At 39.7% G+C, this 26,909-nt stretch overlaps 1 protein-coding gene across 24 annotated transcripts in view; it reads left to right on the top strand.

The window, feature by feature from the left end:
• PCDH15 (protocadherin related 15) overlaps window positions 1-26,909 on the top strand; it is an 852,429-nt gene that overhangs the window by 811,136 nt on the left and 14,384 nt on the right. For 16 of the 24 annotated variants that reach the window (XM_030030444.1, XM_030030429.1, XM_030030427.1 and 13 more), the window contains 4 exons: window positions 7,080-7,256; window positions 14,601-14,819; window positions 17,662-17,670; window positions 18,644-18,754. In XM_030030444.1, coding sequence (XP_029886304.1) covers window positions 7,080-7,256; window positions 14,601-14,819; window positions 17,662-17,670; window positions 18,644-18,754 — 516 coding nt within the window. Of the gene's footprint in view, window positions 1-7,079; window positions 7,257-14,600; window positions 14,820-17,661; window positions 17,671-18,643; window positions 18,755-20,788; window positions 20,795-23,926; window positions 26,697-26,909 lie in introns of all 24 variants that reach the window. The other 8 variants (XM_030030447.1, XM_030030446.2, XM_030030441.1 and 5 more) reach the window with 4 other exon arrangements.

Raw genomic sequence — 26,909 nt, 5'->3', positions numbered from 1 at the left:
CGTCATTTCTCAAAGGGGTGTCTGCTCTGCTTTGCTGCATAGAAACTGTGGTCCACTTAAAAGAAATGTCATAATATATACTATAGCAATATATATACCATGTGAACATTGTACATCATATATAATTTTATGTGTAATCATAGTATATGAGATAATATATTTTATATATAGGAGCTAGAATGCACAGTCCTCTCTTTAGGGAAATGTTTCAGAATATGGATGATTTCCCTTCCGTTGTGTTTTGCTGTTGACAATAGAGCAAATGGCGTTTTCTAATCTCAGTTGCAGAAGCCAGGCGCTGGCATTTAAAAGGGACAGCTGACATGAGTGCTTTACGTGGCGCCTGTGTATAACGTGGTATTTTATTTCTTTGTTCCTTCTTGCTTTTTTGTTAGAATGTCGGTGTGTTCAGTAATTGGGAGGATGAGTGAATGCTTCTGAAATGTAGCATATTTATCAAGATGTAGCTGTGTATAATGAAATCAGATGTTACGAGGCATCACTGGGATTCCAGCATTCTTGGTACCTTTAGTAAAGCCAGACACAACAACCCCTTGGATGGGCCGCCTTAGAGGTGCTTGTTTGGAAATGTAGTGCCTCTGAAAGCACTCTTGACTGTATTAAAATATCCAACCTTAGTGCACCAGTGTTTTTTCTTCTCCTCAGTCCATGAATTGGTAGAAAATGAGTACGTCTCTCCTGCTGGATATAGTTGCAGTATATAAATCACTCAGACTCGTTAGTTTTCCCATAGGAGAAGTACCATTCCATTGCTTGCTTTATGATTTTTGCCACATAATTGCTGAATTAAGCCTAATTACAGGTAACTGGACTTTTTGCATATTGGGGTGGTGGCAGTGAATTTGCCATTAAGCACTCTTCATAGCTAGCACTGACTTTCCTCCCCGTTACTAAAAGTTCTTTAGTTACAGGTACTGCTATAGCTGCCTTGTTCTTTGCCTCAGTGCTCATTGATGCTGTTATATGGGTTCATTTTGCTCCTGGTCCTTTGGTCCACCTCCCCTCTGCCTTTTTCCCTTTCACTTCTTTGCACTGTATTGTTTCATTCTAAATTAAATCGCAAAATTAGCAAATAAATAAATAATGAGATTAGAGACAGGTTTGCCACCAACTGGCTGCATCATATTTCATATCCACCCTACATTTGGCTTTTCTTGGAGAACGCATGTCCTGTAGTTCTCGCTGTGTACCACGTTTAACAAAGCCCACTTCATTTCTTAGCTAATCTTAGCCTCTCTCCGCTGTAATCAGGATGATATTAATAAGAGTAGGCTACCTTTATTAAGTTAGGTAATAGAGACCAAAGCTTATTCAACTCCAGCTTTTCCACTTGCTACTTCCACTGCCAGCTGGGAAGCACTGGTTCAGCGATCTCCTTCTCCCCGCCTCCTCTCAATAATACCCAATGTTGTTCTGTTAATGTATTTTCTCTGAAGCACTATAATGCAGTGCATGGCTTCTCAGATAAAGCTGTAAACGTCTGCTTTATTCTGAAATTGCTTACTGTTGCAGTAAAAACCCTTTTGTGCTGAGATCTGAAGATACGTCTTCTGGGTCAAAGTCAAGATGTCTCTGTGTATTATTCTTCGGGTGAGTGTAGTGTAATGTTCCTTCTGCGACTGGGAAAAATGATACTGAAATAAAAAGTTGGAGTGTCTGTAGGTTTTTTGGAGGACAGGATTATACATGATGAGCACAAAAAGAAAAGAAACTTCAGCAATATGTAAGAAAGCAAATTTCCTTTATGGTGAGCAATCCAATATGCTTTTATAGGATTAGGGTAAGTAGGTATAAAGACATTGTCTCTGGGTAGTTTTCTGAATAATTTAGATGTTGTTATATGCAGAGTAAATTGGCTCCGTGGTGCTTCTTCCTGCTAGACACATGCCTTGTGTGGGTTTTTTTGGTGCCCAACGTGGGGCATGAAAGAAATAATCTTGGCCAAAAGCCTGTTTTACAAAGAAGGAATAGTCTTAGGCTTGAAATAAGCCCTAGTTCTGGCTTTTTTATTCTACATTACAGCACAAAGCAGGCTGACTTAGCTGACTAGTAAGGGTTTCTTGAGTTGTATTGGCAGCTCAAAGCAGCTTGGTGCCTCTCCAGAGGCCACAGAAGTAGTATAACCTTCCCTGTGCTGTACGTGTGTTGCAATAAGGCATCTGGGAGCTGGGGCCCAAAGTGCATCAACCCCCGAAAAGCCCTTGCTAACCGCGCAGGAGGGGCTGGAATTGGTCCTTACTTATTTGTGAAAGTACAGTTGAAAATCCAGCAGTGTAGTTGTCAATTATTAACCTTGCAAAAACTCAACACAGCCAGAATTTGGCTGAAGTTGAGCAAAACTGAGAGTGTTCTTGGATTCAATGAAACACTTGAAAAGTCTGTATTGATGTGTACTGGCAGAGCTGAATGCTCTCATCTGTACATTGTTGCCAAATTTGCTTACATTTTCAAATACCTAGAATATGAATTTATTGTTGTTACTAAGTTATTCTGGGGAGCTAGATTTTCAGTGGAGGAGCCAAAAGTTATGCAGGATATCTAGTCTTCAACACTTGTAGCTCCAAGTCTTTTTTTCATTTCTTAAAATACTTTTATGTGCTCCAGCAACACAGCAGGCTATCAAATTACTAGAGAACTGAAACATCTTTCTCCCACAGAATTTTCTGCTATGAAAAATGTGCAGTAATTAAATTCAGGTACTGGTGAGGATCTAAAATGTTCTGCGGATTGAACTGTTTCTTTTGTTCGTGTGCTGATTCAGAGGATATACATACAACTTAGCAATTCAGCTCGAGGGTATAAAACTACTGGAACGTTGCAGTGCTCCTTCCAGCCGTGTCACGCATCTTCTCCGCCAGGGACAACAGAGGGTCATTAAACTTTTCTGCTGACTTACCAAGTCTTACATGATGACTGTTAGTCTAGTTGAGTTGCCATTGCTGCTGGGGTCTCGTGCGGCTGATTCCGTATCTCATATTTTGAGGTGAATTAACTGACTCGTATGAACTTTCACATTCATTTCCAAAGAAGCTTCTAAGTAGTCCTTTGCATCTTTCCCAGTAGCAGGATCTCTCCCATGCTGGGGCACGCATCTGGCATGCCAGATTCATGCAGCTGTGGGGAGAAAGCAGCAGGATGCTGCAGTGCCTTAATTTATCCCTGTGTTCAGCAGGGTCTTCTCTGCTTGTAATGGGGTGCAGCAACCTCAGCCCTGCCATGCAGCACGATGCCTCAGGTACACATGTCAGCTCATAGACGTAGCGCTGAGTGTGGCCCAGGAATGTGGTGCCTTATCCCAGATTTGGGGTTTTGGTCTGCTGAGTTTCAGAAATGTTCTGTGAAGCAGAATGCCACCAGCCAAGGGACAGCTCAACAAACCAAGTACCTGTATTTTTCTGCCTTTCCATTTCTTTTGCATCCAAAGATGAAAAAAATAATCTCTTGAGTTTTCAGGATATTTAGGGCCACGTTATGTCCTCAATGACAGTGAAAATCCTCTTGTCCTTCATTTCATTTCACTGATGTCGCTGATGGGAATTTGAAAGGCAATGGTAATGAATATGCACTGGGAGGCATTCCTGTTCATTACATTATGTCTGCAGAGCTAAAGGGAGTTAGAGCAGTAGGGAAGTCCTGTCGCCTGTTAAGTTGCTGCTTCTACTGCCCATTACACCACTGTTGGGAGAATGGTAATTACCCTTGTTGCATTAACGAGTGACAGACTAATTTTAAGCTAACTTCTGCTGATAAATACAGTGGAGCTGCAGATGCTGTTGCTACTTAAAGTATGCATTTTTAAAATTGGTCCTTGTGAGTAGTACTACAAGCAGGTGGCCACTTTCAGTAGAGTTTTAAAACACTACAGCTTTTTCAGCATCACAAGTTCAGCTGAATGACTTTTAAAATAACTCTATGGGGAACTGCCCTATTTTTAAGTGCATTCTTTAATTGCTACTTTTCAGTCTTCAGTGCATTTTTATTACATATTTCAACCTAAACATGCAATTTGTGTGTTTCAGATGAAATATTACTGTCATTCCACTATATTTGGTGGTGTTTCTTGCAATGTCAGTTGAAGCCAATGGCTGCAATGTACCTATTTCTCGTAGTCAGAAAGTCATATGCTATTTGTTCTTCAATTTTAATCATGTTTTAGACAAAGATATTCTCAAAGGCAATGAATTCCAGCAGAAGCCATGCCAGGAATTTCTGAGAAAAGGGAATGTTGTTCTGCTAATTCTGCTAAAAGTGACCCTACTTTATAACCTTCCAGCCTTAGAGGGCATTTCTGTCTTGAGTGAAATAATAGTTCTGTGCAAGGAAACAAAAGCATCCCCCCCTGCAGCAACAGAAGATGATTATATACTAATTAGGGAGATAAAACTTTTACATATTTGGTCTAAACACCATTCTAAAGATGGGTTATGGTTTTTTTTAGTCATTTGCATTCATGTAATGTTTGGAGGTTTTTTATAATAATCTGCATATCCCAGATTTTTACTGTCAAGTTTTACCTGGGAGAATTATTGTTACTGAGGAGCCTGTGACAGGTTATCACCCTAGCTACCAGTTAAGTGCGTGCCAGAAGCAGAGATGAGTAGAGTTTACCATATCTGCAAACAACAGGAGTGCTTGTTTAGGGGACGCTAGTCAACTAGCAATGTGTCAGGCAATCTATATTTTTATTTTCCCTGCAAAAATGGCTCTGCACTAAGAGTATATATTCAGTGCTGGGCTAGGACCTGGGTCTGGCAGACTTGGATTTTTCAAAATCTTTTAGAAAAGCTTCTTTTTTAAGGGCATGCTAAACTTTCAAACAAAGAGCAGAGAAACTGGATGGATGAATGTGAATCAGTGGACTTGAAAAATTATGAGATGGTGATACTGCTTTGACAGCATTACTTTCCTTTGGAAATCTTGTGTCAGGAAAAAAACAACAGCAAAATGTAACCTCAGCAACTGCAAAAGGTTTTGTTTAAAACAACAAGTGTCTTCTTAAAGTCATTGATATCCTTTTTTATGAGATTTGTCTTCCTCTGCACCCAAGTGCAGCCTTGATATATCAGGCAGTGTGTTCCTTTGATATTGCCTCCTAACTCAGCTATTGCTTTTTGATTTGATATTCTGATCACATAAATTAGCCCAGAAAATCTTGTATTTTCCTATAACTCATACTTCTGATGGAGTGTTTAGACTTCCAGCTTCTCTTGGTTATTTCGCCATACTTCTTTGCCTTTGTGTCCAGTATTGATGATATTTGCTTTTATGCCTTTGTTTATAAAATGCTCCGTGGACTTTAACTGAACCCTTCTCAGTCCCAGTTTGGAAACCTCATCACGCCATTAGCAAGTCTGCGTGCAAAGACACTTTTCCCGTTTTCTCTGAGATGTATTCTGTCCTTGCCCAACAGCTGTGGTTAAAGCTCTTCTGATGGCACTGTCTAAACAGCTTTCCATGTTCCTTCTGGCTCCATCCATTCTTGGCAAGAGTCTGGGTCCCCACCATCTTGGCTGCCAGCCCCAGCTACGGTGTTGATGGGAGTACCAGTTCTCCCTGCTGCATACAGAATTTGAAGGTCATCCAGCTGAGCTGTAATACTTCTAAACCTCCTTTTTGCATTGGATGCACAGTGCAGCAGACACAGAGAAGCAGTCTGCTACAGGAACTCAGCAAATTTCATGGGCCCCACTAGACTAGCAGACCAGACAAGGAGGAAGGAAAAGAATAAATTTTTTTTAAAACTTTATTGAGGTCTTGTCCTTTCTAAAGCAGCTTGTGAGAGCAGTAGTGAGTTTTGCTTGTAACTTTCCTTAAAGTCCCCATATCTGAGGTGTACAGGTGTGCTTGCTATCTGTGCAGAAACTTCTCATGTGCTCAGTGAGGTCCTTTCCCCATCGGTTTGGTGCTTCTGCAGGCATGCTAGAAGCATTTCAACCTGGCATAGGTGTGCGTATTTTTGGTTGATTTGTTTGGAGGGGCATTCTGCAAGCAGCCATTCTCCCTTTGCCTTTTTGAATATTTTAGGAATAACATCACATTTTAAGACTTCTCCCATAAACAGTTCTGCATGAAAAACTGTAGAAAAATATGAGATTTTGAATTTAGAACAAAGGCTTCCAAAAGCACGTACGAAGATGTCTGCGGACGTTCAGTTGTCAAAAAAAAAAAAAAGGGGGAGGGGGGAATTTTCAGTTGTAAAGTTAAAGAAAATTGGTCACATAACAAGAATTAATAAAATGACCAGTAAATGTCATCTTCTCTAATAAATTTTAATTCCCCAGAATTGCATTTATTTCATGTATTGACTCATTGTGATTCATATACATATCCGCAGACTGTGCCATTATGTCCTCTGGCAGCTTGTAATGAATCCTTCTCTTTGGAAAAAGAACAGATTTGTTTTGGTTTATTGTTGTTATGCCCTTGTTATCTCGGGCATAGCTGCAGCTGAATTCTATCAACCTATCTTTCTTCTGCTGGTAGAACTTCTGCAGCTTATTTTATTTTTTTCCTGTGGTAGACGTGTCAGCTCAATATTCTGACTTTCTTATGGCTGTAAAACTCGTTCGGGCCTTTTGGAGTAGCAGGTCTTCTGGCACCTGATATGTTGTGCTATATTGGAGGGCCAGATGAAATATCCCACTGAAAATGGTTGAAGTAGTTGTTTCTGTGGGTGAAAATTTATTGTATGCAGCCTGTGTAAGGCTGGAATTGAAGAGTTTGAAATCCTATAGCTCAATAAAAGGATGACAGGGTTTTTTTGTGAAATATAGATGGTGTTTCCCATGAGCCATTTAAAACTCAACTGATGTCATAAATACAAAGAGCTAGACTTAAGGACACTATTTCTGATGACCTCTCCTAACACCGCTAAGCTTTTCCCAAGAGTTCAGCATTTAAGAGGTTATATTGGAGCAGAGATTTTTTTTAAAGTGCTCTGAAGGTTACCATCCTTCTAAGCCTGTGGTTTCTGTCTATGAGTATCTTTTTTGGGCTGTTGTCAATCTTGATCAGCACAAATAAATCACTGCAGCTTTCTGGCTCCATCTTGTCTTTAGGATTTTGGAACGCTATGTCCAAGATCAGATTCCCGGTGCAACGGTCGTGGTGGAATCCATCGGTGCACGGAGGTTTGGGGATGGGTACTCTGAAGAGGATTACACCAAGTCCGACCTCATGGTCTATGCAATTGACCCACAAACAAACAGAGCTATAATGAGGAATGAACTTTTTAAGTAAGTATATTATTTGTTGCTCTTCCTATATTTCTATGGACTGTTTTGAAGCCTGTTGGTCTGTCTCTGTTAGCAAGTGGTTCAACACAACAAGAACAGAAAAATCTTTTGAAGCAGTTGGTGCATGCCACTGCATCTGCCCTATGTGCAGCTTGGGAGTTTACAGCTTTACCAGGTTCAGTCCATTCCCTTGAGCTGTACGGCTCCCATACGCGTGATTTAGGCATTGTTGCCAGGAGAGCTTGCAATACGTTTGGTCCACCCTGTGGAGGAGCTTCCAGTTTAAATTCCTCTGAAGGAATTTACTTTATGTGTACCAAAACTTCTCTGTGATCTCCAAGCAAGGGCCTTGGTGCTCCAGTCGTTGACCTTCAGGCTTTCTGCAGTTTCCATTTGGAGCATGTCTCTTTCTCTTCTTGTGGAAACTAAAGCAGAAGAAAGGGAAGGGGAAGGAAGAGAGGTGGCGTGCACCTAGTCTGAAGCATAGACATCGGGGCGTGACCCAGGTGTACATCTACATGCAGGAAATCAGTAGGGCTCACAGGTGCCCAGTGGGCTGAGCAGACAGATCTGTATGGGCCCATGCCACCAGCTGCTAGAGGAGATGGTGAACAGCAGTAGATAGGTCACTTATATTCGTAATTTGATGTTGTTTTGCCGTTTCAGTTGACTTCCAAATAAGCAGTTAAATTCCAGTGTCACATAAAACGTAAGAGATGGCTTTTTATTGACTGATTATACTCATAACATGCTGCCAGTGAATGGGCCAGCTCTGGTCGCTCCAGCGGAGCGATTTGATAGGGTGCCACTCTGCCTGGGCTTTTGCGCCTTAGCAGAGCTCCAGTGGGATTTCACTCTGGCACGCTACTGCTTTGGGGGCCAGTGGTAACTCCGGTCTCTTCCATGCACAAGAAGAAAAGCCAGAGATTACATGGGTAAGGAAATGAAATTAAGGGAACCTCTTTGCATGGTTTTTCTGAGTCATCACTAGTGGCAAGTAGGTTCTAAGACAAAATTAGCATCTCAACCTATTCAGCTGCTGATGTATCAATATGGCTGTAGAATCATTTTGTTAGAAACTCTATTTTTGTGTTTCAACATTCTGCATATGATTCAAAACAACGGAAATGCAAATCAGGCTCTTCTTCTAAAGCAGCCACTATCTTCTGGACTTTTTTTGCACGTGTTTCACCTTTGTGTTTGGTTTTTATCTCAGTGAAAACTAGACCAGACTGTTCCATGATGCTATAAAGCAGCATGTCAGTCAGCAGCCTAAAAAGCAAATGGCTGTGACCCATCTCAGTGGACTGAGATTGAAAAAGGGCTTGTTCTCCCAAGCTCTTAATTTAGTACAGATGAATTATAGCATACTAAAGCTCTGCATATATTCAGAGTTTATAGGTTGGAAAAGATCACTGTGATCATTCTGATCTAGTATAATAAAGACCGTAGGAACTCCCAAAATTAATTCTGCTTTGAGCGTGTCTGTCAGCAAAGCAGCTGCTCAAGAAAATCCAATCAGCTACAACCTTTGTGTTGTTATTGGAGGGTAATTATTTTTACTGTCAAAAATTAAGTCTTTTTTCTTTTTTTTAACTTGTCTAGGTTCAGTCATAGAGTTTTATTATAACTTTGGGTGCTAGATTGAAGCATCCAATTGGTGCTTTTAATTTTGGGTTCCCACCAAGGTCTAGGCTTATGATCACATCATCCTCTTAAATTTTTTTCTTGAGAAGTTCCTTGACCTCTGCACTCTCGGCTAAGTTTTAATTCTTTTAATCACTTACAGTTTTCTCTGAACCCTCTCCAGTCTTCCAGCATCACTTTCTGAACTAAGAATATAAAAATCAGATGCAGTTCAGCAGGAGTAGCTTTCAGAGCAGTGGCAAAACAGCCTCCTTCCTTCCAGTGGCCATTTTCTATTTGTAGGTACCTCCATGGCCATACAGTCTTTTTAGGTCTCGGTGATGCACTGGGAGTTTGTGTTTGCTTGTCCACTGCCAGAGCTGCTCATCGTTCCCAGAATGGGGTCTCTGTGATTTTGTTCCCAATTTTATTCAAGAGTGGAAGTGGAAATTAAGGAGACCTGTCAGGAAGCCAGCAGAAATCCGTGATAGATAAACATTTTCCTTTCTCTCTAAGGAAAAGTGCCAGTAAATCTGCTTGCAGTGCTTCTGTAAGTGACTGTTGTACCTCAACCCACTCCCGAAACTGGTCTCAATAAAATGTATCTTACTGCCTTACACCCAGACTATCTACTGATCCCTCTTTATCATTACTTTTCCACTTTTACAGTTTGTAAATTCACTGAGGTCTGCGTTTTCTTCCAGTCGTAGCCAGTTCTGAGTTTGGCCAAAGTGGGATCCCATTAAAAATGCTCAAGGTCAAGAGGACATTATTCAGTGCTGTCCTGGTTCAGAAAATTTATCAGACCTTTGATGACAGTTGAAAATTCTGACACCCTTTTACTCCTCACTTTGGAAAGCTCTCTGCAAATCTACTGTTAGTGGTATATAACAGTGCGTGGAGGCAGTTAGCTGTTTCAACTCCATAAAAAGAATCTTTTTCTGATGCAGACTCTCTTCATGGTCAGAAAATGTGTCCCTCTTCATTTCGGTGCCCTTTGAAAATATAGAAATGTCTTTTTAGGGATGTTTGGGTGTCCAGTGGAATAGGTTAAAAAGTAGTTTGTCAAATGTGAAAGGAAGGTTATTCATTTGCCTGGTCTGCAAATGGGGTATCAGCTCAGAAGCAACCTCATTAAAATGCTACATGTGCCTGCATACTCAGCTTTTCTTTTTCTTTTTTTCTTTTTTTTTCCTTTTTTCTCTTTTCAAAAGCTTTTAAATATATTTAAATCAGCAAAATCCTGGGGAATGCTTTCCTGGCTTTAGGGTAGAGGTGAGTAAATGTCAGCTTACTAAAGTAAGGAGAAAACTGAACTGAGGGTTTTGTAGCTTTCTGTCTCAAGTCAACAAGTTTTTGCTAGCAGGTGGGTAAACCTCAAGAGATTTGGCTCAGCTTGGGTGCTTACCCAAATCTAAAAAGAAATTCCTTCTGTGACCATCTTTCCTGGAGTTTTGATCTTTAGAGGGATGGCTCAATGTTCTTCCTGCCCCAGTCACACGACACAGTAGCAATGGTTGTCCCCTCATTGGGAAGAGATTGCCAAGAGTCACAACCATCCTTCTGCCAGCCAGGAATCTGCTCTGGATCCTAGCAGAAGAGAGATCAATAGGAGAAAGGATCATTTAATAAACTGGATGTGATGGGAGAAAGGTTAGGAAGTCAGAAAGAGATGGAGCCCCCTGTTTTAAAAAACTTAATTTGCAATAAGGAATATAAATTTAGCCAAGGTATTTTCCAAGTGTTGAAAAATTTCCTGATGTATATGGAAGAGAGAACTGTACCAACAGCACAGATTTAGCACATGAACTCTGCTAGCTGTGATTTTAACAGAACTTACAAAATTACTGTGTATTGGAAGATACCTGTGGCTTTTCTTAAATGGGCTTTTTGGGAACACCCTGCTGTGTTTCACTTATAAAACATAATGGAGGCCCTGACTTTAACAGAGTTTGTTAAACGTGTCACTGTTTGAAAACAATTATCTGTGAAGGTCTTTTAAGGAATGTGGGGGTAAGTTGAGGAGCAAAGAGTGGAGCAAAGCGACCTGTTCGCCTTTGCAGGTGGAGTGCTGCTGGGATACAGACAAATATCACTGGTGACTCATCCTGGTTGGTGCTGGCAGCCAAGCACAAGTCACAGCAGTGCTGGGGTCCCAAAGGTGCTTGGCTTTTCACTGGAGCTGGGAGGAAAAGGTAGTGGAGACAGCAGATGCCCATCAGCAGCTGAGCAAAGTCACACTCCTGACCAGCTACAGAGCTGCATTTCTGCAAGAAGTAAGCCCCACTAAACCATAGCTAACACTTGAGGCTCCCATAATCACCTCTGGGAAATGTTGCTCTGATATGTCAGGTACTGTCCAACAGTCGTTTACGAAGTGAAGAGATACAAGGAGGTGCAATGTGCTCTGGATGTGCTGGATTAACGCTGATGTGCACAATGACAGCGCATGCACAGACTGTGCCATATTCGCTACCAGGCTATTTTGAATGGGCGGCCTCACAGCCAGAAGTCCCAAATGACTAGCCTGATTCCATATATTTGCATTCAAGCAAAATGTTTGGCTGGAAAACAAAAGACATGATTTAGAAGTCATGGACATAACAGCCATGCTGTGTTCATCACTGCCAGCTGGGGAAAACCCATGCATCTCTCAAGACATGCTGATTTTTCCCTATCCTGTACTTTGTAAGACTGATACGCAACAAGAGATTCATACTTTTCCTTAAGACTGTCATGACTGATTGCCTGACATTTTTATTAATCAGGAATCTGTCTGGTTACACCAAAAAATGGGTCTGAATAGTAACTGTGCTTTGTTATTTTCTCCCTCTACCACAAAATCCAAAAAGTCTTTGAGGCCACTTAGATAATTTTACAGACTGAAATGATCAGCCTCCTTTTTTATCTTTTATATGAAAGAAGGTTTGATTTACTGGAGCATAAAAACCAGTTGAATCCAGAAAATTTCTCCTGCATACATTAAGTGGAATATGTCCACCATTAAAAATAAAATGCTTACCCTGTCTGAATCTTTTGTACAATGTGTCATGTTTCATCATGGAGTAAATGTGCACGGTTGAGTTACGAACCTGTTAAAATAGGGTTTGTCAAGAAAATGCTAACAGAATTTTAACTGAGAGATTCTTAAAATCATCCAGAGATTTTATGCTGTCCTACTTGAATGCTTTTGCCAACTCAAAGGACGTGTAAGATGCACCAGTGACATCTAGCGTACAACAAAAAAATTAGAGCTCCATTTATACTCGGTTTATGTCTTTGTGAACCATCATTGCAGGTCTTTAAGCTGTGAAAAGATTTTTGCTCAAAGGGATTTTTGCTCAAATACCAAGAAAATGTTTTGCGGATGAAATCAAGGAATTAGTTGTGAATATCAGCAGAGCATACTAATACAAAGGGAAATTATTCTTCAAAATGCCTTGGGTTGCTTTTTGTGAGGGTGTGGGTCTGTGAGTGAGCAGCCACTGCTGCTCTTTGAAGTTAGTATCATGAAACCAGCACTGTTTCATCATTCGGGATGCCTTATTCTGTATGTTATGAGATCCAGCTAATACGTTACACACACAGATCAGAGCGCATTTTCCCCAAAGTTCAAAAAAAAACCAGGGACAAACAATGCTATGTGGGTTCCTCAGTAAATTAATTTGAGAGGAAATCAATTGTAAGAAATTAACACCTCTTAAGAAATGGTCTTTTAGGAGCGTAATTTCTGTCTCGTGATCAGACTAGGGAAATAAAAGCTATTTCAGACTTTCTTTAGACATTCAGAGTTTATATGCAGAAATCCTTTCAGAATATTTTTTAACTGTTGTTTTGTTTTTGTTTTTTTTTTTTAATCTCAGCGTTTTTCACTTGGCTTTCTCCAGGAGAAACACTGTACATGTAAGGGTCTGGGGTTCTGCTATAGCTAAGAGCCAGCAGGTTCTTCCTCCATCCCAGTGGGTGCCTCCTACTTTGATCTTTACAGCTGGAGCCTCCTGCTTGGCAGCTTGTGAGACACTCAACCCTCACTTCAAAAGCGATCCAAGAATTTTTATTTTCCTTTGGAAGTTAAAGCCTTGGCCAATATATTTTTTCAAATAAAGCCTTGGCCAAGATATTTTTTCAAACTCCTAAAGCAAATTTCTTTAACAAACATACTGTTTGCATTCAAATACTTATCCAATAGAAAATTTTCTGTCATACAGGCCGTGAGGTCATATGGTTAGGATTTACGTTTGGCTACTGCCAATTATCAGATCAGATACTGAACTTCTTCCAATGCATTTGATTTTTCAGAGACTGTTCCAGTCCTTTGCTCGGTAACTATGTTGTTCCAAGTTCCTCTCATAGGTGATGTACAAACAGAAGATGGACATTATTCTAGGCTGCAAGCAATGACAGCAGCATGTTGTTCCTGGTTAGCTAATACCCTAGTTTTGCCTAGGACCTAACTCTGTCTTAACAGCGTGCCTTGTTAGGCCTACTTGAAGCCAGTGTTTTTTCCAGATAGCTGTATAGATAGCCTATTGTTCCTGTAATTGGTAATGTTAGTCAAGATTGTTCTGGTATCTGGCAGTGTTTGGGGAACCTGTGAAGCTTAAATTACAGTTTGTTATAAGCATTTAGTGCTTTTTCCTTTTAGAAGAGGTGTGAAACTCCAGAAGAAATGGCCTGCATCTTCTCAAAAAAAGAAGAGGAGGCAGTTTACAGTAATCTCCTGTCTGTCATCTTTTGTGACCTCCAATTTGACTTCAAGGAAACGAGTGCAGATGATGCAGCATTTTCTAAAAATGCTACTGTTTTCCTTGTTACAATTCTGCATTTCTCAGGAACGTTGCTACAGATTCCACCCCAAAATTGCTGTAGTGGAGAGGATACTGTCAGGTAGCCTGAAGCCAGTGAATAAACTCCCTTAGCACTGTGCCAAATGTTGAGAGTGCACATCCTTCAGCTGCTCTGATGTTCGTTCCCACTAGAGATGAGCTCATCCGATCATTGTCCCTCTGGGTTTTCTTCTTGCCATCAAACAGTCATGCTTTAAGAGGAAAGTCTTACTCAAATAATTCAATATGTAGTACCAGCACTACAGTCTAAGAAAATAGCAGACACATGGAGGCTAACTAGACAGAGCAGATGCAAGAATGATGTTCAGAATTGATGCAGCTGCGGGAAGGGGGTGGGGATTAATAAGAGCGTAGTTTTTTCCAAAGCCCTGTTCTTTTTAATATTGAAAGGGAAGTAAAAAGGGAACAAACTGTAGGCTATTCCTTCAGCCAAAGGATTTCCCTAAGAAGCTGAGGAAAGTCCTCTAAAAATTACCCACTTTTAGAGTAGCATCAAGTTGATCTTTAAACTAGAGTGGTCTTTAGGAGTGTGTGCAGGAGGGTTAGTTAATCCTCTGCAACAGACCACTGAAGGAAAAAGCACAAAGCAAGCCATTTCCCATGCTGCTCTCCATGGCATGGAGAACTTTTTGCCCCTAGAAATCGGGATAAGCTTCAGCTCATCTCTCCTTTTCAGTGTTTAAACTGTGTTCTGGTATTAAGTACTTTGGAGTTATCACCGACATAGGGATTACAGGGAATTCCTAATATTCTCAAGCACAGAAAGAAGAGGTATGTGCTTTATCAGACTACAGTTATTAACCCAACTATGCAGTAATTCAAACACAGTTAATGAACTTGTCTGTAATAGTTTTCTTTTGTGACATCGAAGGTTCCTGGATGGCAAACTGCTGGATATCAATAAAGAGTTTCAGCCATACCTGGGGCAGGGGGGACGCATCCTGGAGATCCGCACCCCAGACGTGGTAGCGAACGTCAAGAAGCAGGCGCAAGCTGTAGGCTACACGGAAGGCGCGTTACTTGCTCTGGCTGTCATAATCATCCTTTGCTGTATGCCAGCTATTTTAATAGTTATGGTCAGCTACCGACAGTAAGTATTTCTCCTCCTTTTTGTGGTAGCAACGTTGCAGTAGGGATGCTACATTTCTTAGCAGAACTGCTTTGAAAATTATCCTTCATTGCAAGGAAATTATTATCCAGGGAAATATTTTTAATTTCCCTCTCACCACAAGAGTTGGTCAATGCTTGATGTGGGCTGTACATGAAAAGAGAAAATGCACAGGAAGTGCATCTTCCTATAGTTTCTAAAGTTGTGGTGCAGTAAGTGTTTTAGAATACGTGCCCAAACATAAGATCAAAAGCCAGGTGTTTGAAATGCAAGTGTAGATTCAGAACTGAATTCCCTGCCAAAAAAAAAAAAAAAAATAGGAATGAGGTGCTGTTTCAGTAAATGAATCAAAAATCAAATAGTGTAGCTCAGGCAAAATAAGAGGACTCAACTTTTTTTGTTTAAATCCTAAAATACTCACAGTTATATTTTTTCCCTAGCTGTATGCTTCTTAATTGCAAATGTTTCATGAAGAATTGATTTTGTGCCATTTTAGTTCTATGTAAAGCAGCGTACACCAGAGAGAACCTTCTTGATATTTCCACTCAAGTCTATCATAGACTCAAGAGGTTTAAATAATTGGACTAATAGACTAATTAAAGGATCAACATCGCTAACAAGTTCCTCTTAACTGTGCCTTTTCAGGTCCACTCATATTTAAAATCAATGCATTTGGACTTAAAGGCTGTATATTTATTCTTTAATTTCTTCTCATGAAAGATTTCTAATTCCATGTGCATCCTCTGAGCATTCAAAGAATTACAAAATCAAAATATAAATAATTCTGTGTATCTTCCCCAGTAAATGGCTATATTCAACTTCTGTAGATATTGGTCTGTACCTCCAAATCTTTCTATCTTCACTTTAAAATTGGTGAACTAGCTGGAATTTAATACGCCCTCATCATAGAAAACCTCTGCTCCACAGGACCATGTAAGAAGGAGTTCCCAGAGCCCTGCTGGATTTTTTTTGTTTGTTTGTTTTTCTTTTTTCTTTGTTTTGTTTCTACGAAAAATGCTTTGGCACCTGTTCCCTTCATTGTGTTGAGGGCAATGAAGTGTCAGTGCCTGTGCAGACTCCTGCTGTAGTGTTGCATCAGTCTGTGGGAGGAGAGGGCGTGGAAGAGCTGATATACATGTATTACAGTAAAGCAATTACAATCTGAATGCTGCAATAGATGTAATGTGGTACAATACACCAGGTAAGGTTTACACTGTGCATTTTTCCTTTCTGCACTGCAGTTAGGAGTTAGCAAAGCCCTATGTTAGTCATCATTTAAAAAGCGTATCCTACATGACAAAACAGCAGCCTGCCTGAGAGCACTTTCCATAGCGACACCAGAAAAACAGCCAAGGATAGCCATTTCTTGATGGTTACTGCATGTTGCTTGGATTATATTTACATCCCAGTTTCTCCAAACGATTTGGGTCAAAGGAAAAAGTCCTTTTAAGGGAGTTTGAAAGAGCTTGGCAAACTTCTGCGCCATTGGGATGGCGGTGCATCTCAAAGCTGCTTTACTTCTCCCAAAATTGTATATAAAATTTGCTTCCAGTGAAACACTACTGAACCAGTTCAAGCTACAATTAGGTGGTGGTTGTTTTTATCTAAATTGCCTGTCTTTAAGAAATCTAATAGCATTATTTTTCCTTGACATCTGTTAGATTATCAAAAGGTTATCAATCTCTTTTAAGTGCTTTAAGGAACCTGTCTAACTTCATTTCATCAAAGAAATCACATTTTTGTTGTCTAGAAGTATGACTTGGAGTTGGATTTATAGCAGACCATTGTGAATAAATTATACTTTTATGAAAGATGTATCACTGAAGAGTGCCAAAGAAAATCAAAGGAATTTTAGTGTTAATATCAACACCAAAAGCTGTCCTGAGCCTTACAGTTTGCTGTTACATTACAGCCTTTTTTCTCCTTTTCAAAAGGAGTTTCAGTATTTTTCCTGATAACATTCTGGCAAAGTAGGTGCTCCAGTCAGCCACTGAGCATAGAGATTATAGCGGGATAAATGTAACTGTCATACTCACAGCCCATATAATGGAAATGTTAAGATTTTCTCACTGTTAAAACTTTTTTATGTGCAGTAGGTCCATTTTTCAGTGCTTTCCAGAGCAGTGATCAGCTTACAAAATTTTATAAAAGTCATAGTTACTGAAAACTCATTTAATTTATAAAATTATCATTGTCAAAGTGCAGCTCAGTGCCTACATTTATGACTTGTAAACAAGCCAGAAACTATCATTATTCTTTTCTATTAGTGTCTTTGAAATACACTATCCAGTACAACCCTGTAAGGTAACTATAAATTACATATTATTCACTGATCACAGAAGACCGGTATCTTCTAAATAGCAACCAAAAATAAGACTCCTTCACTATTGAAGATGGCTTCTGTAGCATTCTTAAAACATGTTAAAATGAGAAAACAGTTATAAAAATGCATCCCTAGTAGTCCACCTGTTAAAGAAATATCATGAGGTGTATTCATGTTTTCATGTCTTACTCTTTTCTCTGTGTGTGTGTGTGGCAGGGAGTTGTTTTCTGCAAGCCCAAAGTAGTTTTTCCCACTGTAATTCATGTTTATGCTGACTGCAAAATTGTTTCAAGAGTGTCACAAATAGCAGCTCAACACTGTTCAGCTCTGGAAATTATGATTCTTTAAATATGTCATTAATTCTGTAATTTTATATGTGGAATAATTAAATAGCATCTAGTTTATTACTCCTGTTAGGTTCACTGTTTGGGACAATTGTTGCAAATGAATTCATTTAACCTTCCTTTTCATCTCTTTATCTTTTTTTGCATAACAAAACAGATTCAAAGAGTAAGTACTTATTTTCAGCTTTGTTTCTAACCACTTGTATAGGAATACTGACAGCCTACCAGTCTTTATTTTTAAGAAGAGGGGGTACTTGACGTTCAGTAAGAGTTCCTTCCTATACTCCAACTTGCTCCTGAACACCTTGTATGGCAAGGTTAAAAGTTACTTATATGGCTACTCAGTGTATTTTATTATTGCATTCTAGCACACGTTAAAAATCCAGTGGTTCAGGACATTTGTTTTCACATGTGTGGTATTCCTCAAGCCAGCAATATCAGGCTAGAGTGCATAGAGAGATTTCCCTAGGAAGGATCAGGTATTGACCGCCCTCGAAACCAAAGGGAGGTAGATCAGTTATGTCACCTCAGTGGCACTCCCCCAGTTACACATGGGAGGGACCACAGGCTTTGTTTTCTAGACAGAAATTTGCTTCATAGTGAATGTACCCATTTAAAAAAGTAATTTTTTCAGGAAAACTGTTCATTGAGACAGAAATTTCGCAGCTAACTCTAATGAGAAAGGAGTTGTAAGTGATAACTTAAACTTTGCCAGAGACTTTTTTGGCGTTTAAAATCACAGTTTCTTGGCACTTGAATGAAGCACTTGACCAAAGAGCTTACTGTCTCCGCTGTTAGTCTTGGGCAGCCAGAACAGCTAAACCTCCTAATGAGAGCAGTGTCAGAGCTAGCATGTACATTATTTCCTGGGAAATACCTGCTGTGTCAGTGACGTACTGCTGGGCAGGAGGTTTCTGTCCGGATGGAGTTCTGGGATTCCACCGATAGAGAACGAATAACAGAGAGCTAAAAAAGCCAGGAGAAGATTATCATGTTATTACTTTCCTTTGAAGAAGACAAAGTGCAGGGATGTTTTGAAAACTGCAGGAAAAAACATAAAAAACTTTACATCTCGGCTTATGTTAGGGTATAAAGTGTTTCTAATAAGTATTTCTCCTTCCCTGCCTGGCTTACCAAAGGCGACAGGCTGAATGCGCAAAGACTGCGAGAATCCAGATGGCTTTACCAGCAGGCAAACCAGCAAGCACCGCTGCCAATAACCTCTACGAAGAGCTTGGCGACAGCACCATGTAAGTATTCCTTGTGATACGTCAAGGGAATTGTTAGTGACCAAAGCCATGATTCACGTTCCAGGGATATCACTTCATGCGGTCTATGTCAAAAAAACTTTTCTTCATGAAGGCGTCTTTCCCCAGCTGCTTGGGGTTCTCAAATGTCCAGAAAATAACTAGGATGACTCTGTAAGGAGAGAAAAAACAGTTTAACCTGCTAATGGGGATTTCTTGTAGTGCATGGGGGAGTCTTTAACAGGTTTTAAGTTGGCAAAAAGCAGGCTATAACCAGATGTTTTTTTCTAGAGCAAGAGCCTACAGCAGGCCATTGCTACCAGGGTAAGCCAGGACTGGGCTCCTTTAGTGCCTTTGCAAATCCAGGCCAGCAGGCCACGTTTTTCAAAGCTGTTGACTAAACACATCCAATGAAATTGCTCCCCCAAAGTCCCCATTTGCTACAGTAAGAAATATTCTGTTGGGTAAAGTGGGTTTTTTTCTTCTAAATTTGAAACTGTTTGAATATTGAAATTAAAGGAACTATCAAAATAGAGAAACCACTGGCAGTTCAATCAATATATCTTTTACCTATTATATGCTCCTAAAATCATAATATTGCAAAGATGCCTACCTTTTCATGCTTCTGTAAATCTGAAGTTTATGGACTCCAACAACAATTTAACTCTCAGTATGAAAATATTACAGCGGAGGATAGCCAATTAGTATTTGTATCATACTGGGGGAGGGGTTGTTGATAAGCTTACCACACTTACTCACCTATGTTTATATTTTAAAACCAAGTAATGCAGAAGAGCGTAGCATGAATAATATGTTTGGAGGCAGGTAGGGAGAGAGCTGCTGGTGGTGTTGAGGATTGCCCAACTTCTGCTCTATTTTCAATTATTGTTTGTTTTGCTCGGAAAGTTGAAATTTTCCAGATGCTGTGATTGAGTTTATAAAACGTTAAGGAGGCATGATAGAGCGTATCACTGCTGCCTTAACTCTTGGCCATCTGAGTGCAGTCTCTGCGTTTGAAATAAATCCAGAGCTCGAGCTTTTCTCTGTAAATAGAGGAGCTATACTTGAAGGCAAAATAGCTTCTCCTAACTAACTGCTGAATTTCCTCCCATGCATTTTGCCTTTGTGAAGTGCTACTTCTTGGGCAGGAAGGGAGGAAAAATGTACATTCGACAGTAGCATATAGTCACATCTTTAAATGTGAGCCTTTATGCTTGTGAACCACATGAGATCACATCTGTACCCTTACACATACAGCGAGGTGCCCTGCTGGATAAAATGCCTGTTTCTTTTCCATTTAAGTAAATTTATGCTGAAATTAATGATTCACTTCTAGTACTGGCAGTGATATAAAGCTGATTATCTCTGGGAATTGGATATCCCAATGGATGAATCGGTGTTTTGTACTGGTGAATACCTTATGCTAAACCCAGAACAAGCCTCGTTGTGCTGGGTTTTTACCTGCAAAGATTTTGTTTGTTTGTTTTACTACTGCAACATATAGGTGCAAAATTGCAGTATTGACTTTGAGGCTTAGATTTATGTTCATTTTGACTAAAAATAGTTTTCATTGCACCAAAAAAGATGCCATATTTGGAGGATTTTCTCTCAGATGTCTTTGCCTACAGCTAAGATACACTTATATCCATCATGCTAAAGAACTGATTAAACATAAATCAGTAGAAATCCTTACAAAAGAAATGAAAATCCTTAGGATTTTAAAGAAAAATAACATACTTCAATAAAAATAATTACAAATTATCTTTTTTTTTCCTGTCAAATACTTGATTTCAAGGCACTAGTACGCCTTAGGAAATTATTATTTGGGAAATACCTTTTATTAACATTTTTCATGAATTTTAGTACAATATTTCCTGTCTTTATTTGTCCCAAGACAGTCATCTTTCATTTGCGGTGCTGCCTTGTGTCTTGTTTTCTTAATTTGGTGTTTATAGCAAATGAAATGGAACTAAGCTCTTTAGTTTTAAATCTGCCTTGTCTCATAATTTTCATTTTTCTCTGTCTTTGGATACATAGGCATCAGTAAGTAAGCTCATTTCATTGTCTTAATATTTGTAGCTAGTAGAAACGCTAGTTAATTTTCCTTTCAGTAATTCCCATTAAACCTTGCAATCTGAAACTCATATTTTATTTGTCCATTGATCAAGTACAGGAAAGACATTTACTGTGAAGTTTCAATACTTCTATGCTTCTTTATCCTTTTCTTGGAAGCAGAGATCAAGTATGATTGCTGAACTTGAATGGTATTATTTCTAAAGCCAAATAGTCCTACTACCTTGAAAAAAAGAAACAAAACCAACACTGAGTACATGCACAGAGGTTTGCTTTCAGTTCATGGACTTAAGATCTCACAATTGGATGCAAGCAAAATCTTGTCTGCTATTCACGATTCCTTCTGAGGCAGGTACACTTCTTTCAGTTTACAGAAATGTGCTTCAAACCGGTGAGCTGATGTTTCTCATTGATTAAAATACCTATAGATAAACAGAAAAAGATTGCAGGATAACCTCATCCTTGCGAGGCATCATGTGATGCGAGGAAGGAACTGAGAAGCTTTTGAAATAATCTGTTCCAGTAGCATAAAGGTTTTGTCATCTTGCATGAGCCTGCTACTGGAGGGTTTCCTTCAAGTTCAGCATCATTTCTTTCTCTCACCTCTAAATAGATTGAGGGTGCTTGACCAACCTCAAAGTGTGCTGCTTTAGAATAAAGAATTAGTTTATTATTAGCATGAAGTCCATTATTTTTCATACAGTTATATTCTGCCCAAAGGCAAGTCTTAGGCATACTGGTTTTTGGAGAACTGCAGTGCTTGGGGAGAGTTTATTCACTGGTATAAGCCTTCGTAGCTTTGCTGGGTGTTATTCACAAATGGGAGAGTGATCCCCGTACTCTGTGAATTCTGGTGCAGTGATTCTTCTCATCAGTCCTCTCAGGTCCCTGTGACCATTAGGAAGCTGTAGTTATTCTGCGTGGGTGATCTCCCAGTCAAAACAAGAAACAAAAGTTAAGAAGCGAATGTGTTTCATTAATAAATACAGGCCTTCGGGGCACTTTTACTTATTAAATAACTTAGAGGAGATTTAATATCTCTTAATTAACTCCTATCCAGTATCTAGTTATTTAAATTTCTCTTCCAGTTTTGCTAGGGAATATTTAACCACTAGAGGTTAAATTTCCATTCATTTAAATTTGGTAATATTTTCTGAGATATGAAAAAACAACACCAAAAAAAGATGGAATCCATCTGACCAAGAGGTCTAAAACTTCCATCTTCCAACATTCACATAATCATGGAAAATGTAGTTTTTCCCCTACTTCTTTGTTAATAAAGCCTAGTCCTTTTTTATCTAAATTCTAAAGAATATGACTCAAATTTTGGTAGAGACAAGACTTAGAATTTTTAACTCTGAAGGTTTTGTGAAAATATTGGACAGCTCTAAGTTGCTAAAAATAGTTTTATATAATACTTTGATTTGTGTGTGTGTGTGTAGAAGTCATTGTTACTTATGCTATACTTTAGCTGCAGTTGCTTAACTGCAGAAAATAGAATGGTTTTAAGTATGGCATTCAAAATGTGGAGTACCAGCATTAGGCAGAGATAGTGAAGTTATAAGTGAATTGTACAAAAGTGGAATTCAGTCTTTATACCCCGTTTCTACCATAATGTTCCCTTATGCCATCATATTCTCACCATAGCCTGTCTTACAGATATATTTAATATTTCAGAGAGCTTTTTAGAGTAGGTGTCCTTTTTAAGACTTTTGGTTTTGTTTTTGTTTTGGGGTGGTTTGGTTTTTTTGCATCCCCATGCTAGACAGCACGTCTGTTCAGTTACAATAAATTTGTATACAGCAGCAATGGAAATGCGTTTTGATTCGATCTCATTGCTGACAAGGGTAATCTTCTTTTTGAAAGGATAAGGGGTTTGTTTTTAGCTCTATCTGACATTGGCCAATATCTTAAATTTGTCACGGCTTTGGGGGAAATAAATTTATTTTCAGCCTCAGGTGAGCATTATTTAAAATAGGGCTCTAAGGGCACACTTTTCTAGCAGGCAGATATTGATTTTAAAATACTGTTTATCTTTAGATCTGCTCAGAATTTTGTGGTATTAAAAATCTTTGAGGAAGGTAGGTTAATGAGGCACTCGGAGGTGCTAGATGAATTCCAGAAAATGGTGAGACCTCCTACTTTTGGTGTAGAAATTCAATGTAAACCAGCTGCAGGGGTTTTTCATTTGGTTTAGCGTGGCGCAGAGATGAAACTCATACACATACTGATGCTTCTGCGTCAATATGTATATCATAAATGCAAGAAACAATGCCCAGCTTGGTAATTCTTTAAGAATCAGTGTCAGGAGAACGGTCTGAGTCTGACATGCATCTCCGCTGACTGGCTTCAGCTCCTGTTGGCCACCTCACAGAGACCCTACAGGTCTACGCTTCAGGTGTGCCTGGGTGCACCTGAGACTCCTACTGGGGCCACCATTTCAGGCTCACCGTCAACTTGAACCACAGTTCTAATTTTGTGTGACCTGTGGCCAGTCCTTAAAAGGCAATGCAGGCACACTGAAAGACTGCCTAATCCTACATGTGTTTCATAGAATAGTGGAGTTTTGATGCATGATTATTACAGAATAGGTTTAACGTAAAAATCCCTGTGAATATTTTGCGTTGGCTGTGTGCAGTATGGCACAGTGCCACTGCCGTTTGAATGATGGAGACACAATTATATATACATACATACAGTATACATGCCATGAGTCCATGTTATGTCACAGAGAAATTGTATCGCAAAACTACGTAGCATTGACGTTTTGTGTCACTGGGGAGATAGGGTACGGTATTGACTGATACTTTTGAAATCCAAGGGGTTTTTTTAAGAAGAGGTTAACTTATTTTTGAACTCGCTGAGTAGCTGAAAACTTGTTTTAAGTTTTCATCCTCCTCAAGTCCTTCTCCCTTAAAGAAGACGTAAAAGTAAATGTCTTGCCCAGTAGTCTAGTAAATGTGATCTTTCTGTTGGATAGTAGTAGTTTGCTAGAAGTAACTTAATGGCACTGATTCATATCATAAGTTCTTTTTTTCTCTCTCATAAGTATCTGTGTCCATGCATGTTTCCTCACATGTGATTATCTTCTTTTCTTTCAAGTCTTTTTCTTCTCTACCATTTCCAACAAAGCAGGGGAAAAAAGTCAGTCTTAGAAGAAGGAGACCGTCAGAGAGTTATAAGCAGCTTTGCTTCCCGTGCTATTGAGGCTCACAAGCAATCTAATATCAATGGATCATTGAACAATAATCTCCCCAAATCTTCAAGTAACATTACTTTTTTATCTGATGAGAACCCATTAACTACTCAAAACCCATTATATGTGGAAGGTGTCACTCAAAGTCCTGCTGCTGCTGGGTTTCTACGGAAAAGAAACGATACTCTAGATACTCTTTCTCCTTCAAGACTAGTCTTGAGAGATGCCTCTTTGGGAGGCAGTCACCGTGCATGGACGGTACCAACTCACGTTACTAAGAGACACACGCCTGGTTCTCCGAGTAGGCCAGTTATCATCGACCCCATTCAGTGGCAACAGGAGAGACTCAAAGCAGAGAATGAAGGAACTGAAAATCAGCATAGCGGTGTTGATATTAGCAGTCCACTATTTCAAAAAATAAGTGGCCCCAAGTTAACTGTAAAAGAGAAGGCAAGACAGTTTGAGCAGCAGGCTTTGCAGGAAATGAAACAAGTGAAATCTCCTGATGTGAAATCCATCCGATCGCCAACACACAGCGTCTGTTTCCAAGAAGGAGAGAATGTGCTAGAGCAGTCTCCTAAAAGTGTGGTTGCTTCTCCTTGCCTTCACTCTTCTCCTCTGTCCTCTCCAACACCTTGTGCTGAAGTAGTTGAACCGGAGGCCTCTGCGGTCCCCTCTGTAATCATCACTCACCACGACTACCCTGAAGAACTTTCTCCTCCACCAACTCGCAAACCAACTCCTCCATCCTTTAGGATAAAGAAATCAGTTTGCCAAAGTTTTCTAGCTCCTCAGACCAAAGAAGTTATAGAAAGCATTCCAGATCCACCTAGAATTCCCCCACCCCCACCTCCACTGCTGCCACCTCCACTGCCACAACCACCTCCATCCCCTCCTCTGTTACCACCACATCCTCCGCCTCTGCCCACAGTTTCTTCTTCTTCATCTCCTCTTAGCACCCAGCACCTCTCCCCTGCCAAGCATTCAAAATCCCCTGCCAAACAGCCAGCTGTACCACCACCGGCCACAGTGCCAGAGCCTCCTCCCCGTAGGGAGCTGAAAGGTATTCTTAAAAACATTCAGAATTTAGCGGCGATCGAAAAGTCTGTGGCCAACATGTACAGCCAAATAGACAAAAACCACATTCTGCCCAAGCACGTTTCTAAGCTCAAACCGGTTGCAACACCAGAGCTGCCAACTCCAGAAGCTGTGGCTGAGCACAACCAGCAGAATGGCAACTTGAGCTGTGTTGTGGAGGAGCTTGAGAAACGTTTTCCGTCTCAGTCGACAGCACTGTAATATTTATGGTTGGATGTTTTCTGCATGTAACATTTTGAGTGAGATGACTCTAATGCAGCACATGGTATCTGCCTCAGACTCTGTAGAAATTCAGACTTTTTCCCTTTCTCTGCTGTATATCACTACTTATTCAGTCCTAATCCCAAATTGAGAGACATTATCTTTCCTTTTCACTCAGAAATTTGCAATGTATAATAATTCTACAAGTTGTTGTCTCAGAGCTACATCTCACTGTTCTGTGATGCTGGTGGTTAGTCTGTTTACCAAAAATTCTTGGGGAAAACTGTCCATTTTTACCCAGCGATCGGTCATAGACAGCAGAGGGCTTGATACTGCTTTATGTTAAGCAGCCTTCACTGTAGGTAATATCAGTAAGCAGAGTGATTTTTCTGCAGCTGTAATTGGAATCTCTTGCTTTGCCCATGAAATGTACCACCTGGGAGGAATCTTACTGTTAAATATTGGATGTCAAAGAAAGAAAGTACTGGTAGTAAGCAGGCTCAGCAATAGTAAGCCAGAGTTATTGCAGTAATGTGTCTTCGTATTCCATGGGAGATGATGCAGCGCTCTGCTACGCTGGCATGCTTTCTTTCAGCTCACATTTGCATCTCAAGTCAGAAGAAGGGGTTTGTCTTGATTTGTCAGTAAACCTGGCTGTCTTCCCTCCTGTTACCTATGTTCTGCCTTCCATTGCATTTTTTATATTGTAACTGCATGTTGAAAGTTTTTATTTTGTAAATTTCTTTAATGTACAAAGCATTTGTTTGTTTTTTATTTTGCATGTGCATGTTGTTGGCGTCTCTCTAACTTTCCTGCTAGTCTGCCATGAGCTTTACAGCTGAAACATCTCATATCTTAAATTGTAATAAAGTCACTCTGATCAGTGTCACCAAGTGAAGCTTTTTCAAGTACATGTAAAAATCCATGTAACGTGGATAACATGGATTTACTTACTGGCTTTTTTGCTCACAGGCATCTAAATCAGACATTAAATTTGTCAATTATAGTAAATTAGCTTGTCCTTTGAAAAAAATGGTAAGTAAAAGCAGTTTGGGCATTTAAACGTACGTTAGTTTGGTTCAAGTTGCAAGTTTCCTTTTAGTCTTTTGCCAAAATTCAAAATATTTGTGTTTAATATGACGATTTTTAAAAACATATTGGGGAAGGCAGATGTTACATCATGAAGAAAAACTAAAAGCCCAGTTCAGTATCAAATGTTGTAATTCTGAGCAAAAAGGTAATTCATTATTTATCAGACTGTCTAGAGATACTCAGCATTTCCATGGTGCTTGGCTTTTTCTCTTTTCCTTTTTTTTTTTTTTTTTAAAAATCTGCAGTTAGGACATGTATGGATGCTTCAGGCAGAAACTGCTGAAGGTAGTTTCTCTTTCTTTGTCCCAGAGTCAAACTCCATAAACTCCATCACACAAGTTTCACTGATGCATTAGAATTTTTCTTTGCTTAAAAGTCTTGGGCTAGAATGTAGTTCCAAGACGCGTATAGTAGCTAAACGTGTGAGGGGAATGATTATTGATCATAGCATTTTTGCTGTAACAGAATCTGTATAATTTACGAGATGCACACATGTAA

This window comes from Aquila chrysaetos, chromosome 11, assembly GCF_900496995.4.
Source record: "Aquila chrysaetos chrysaetos chromosome 11, bAquChr1.4, whole genome shotgun sequence".
Lineage (NCBI taxonomy): Eukaryota > Metazoa > Chordata > Aves > Accipitriformes > Accipitridae > Aquila > Aquila chrysaetos.
The sequence above is the reverse complement of the archived record's forward strand: the minus strand, read 5'-3'. Positions and strand labels throughout refer to the sequence as shown.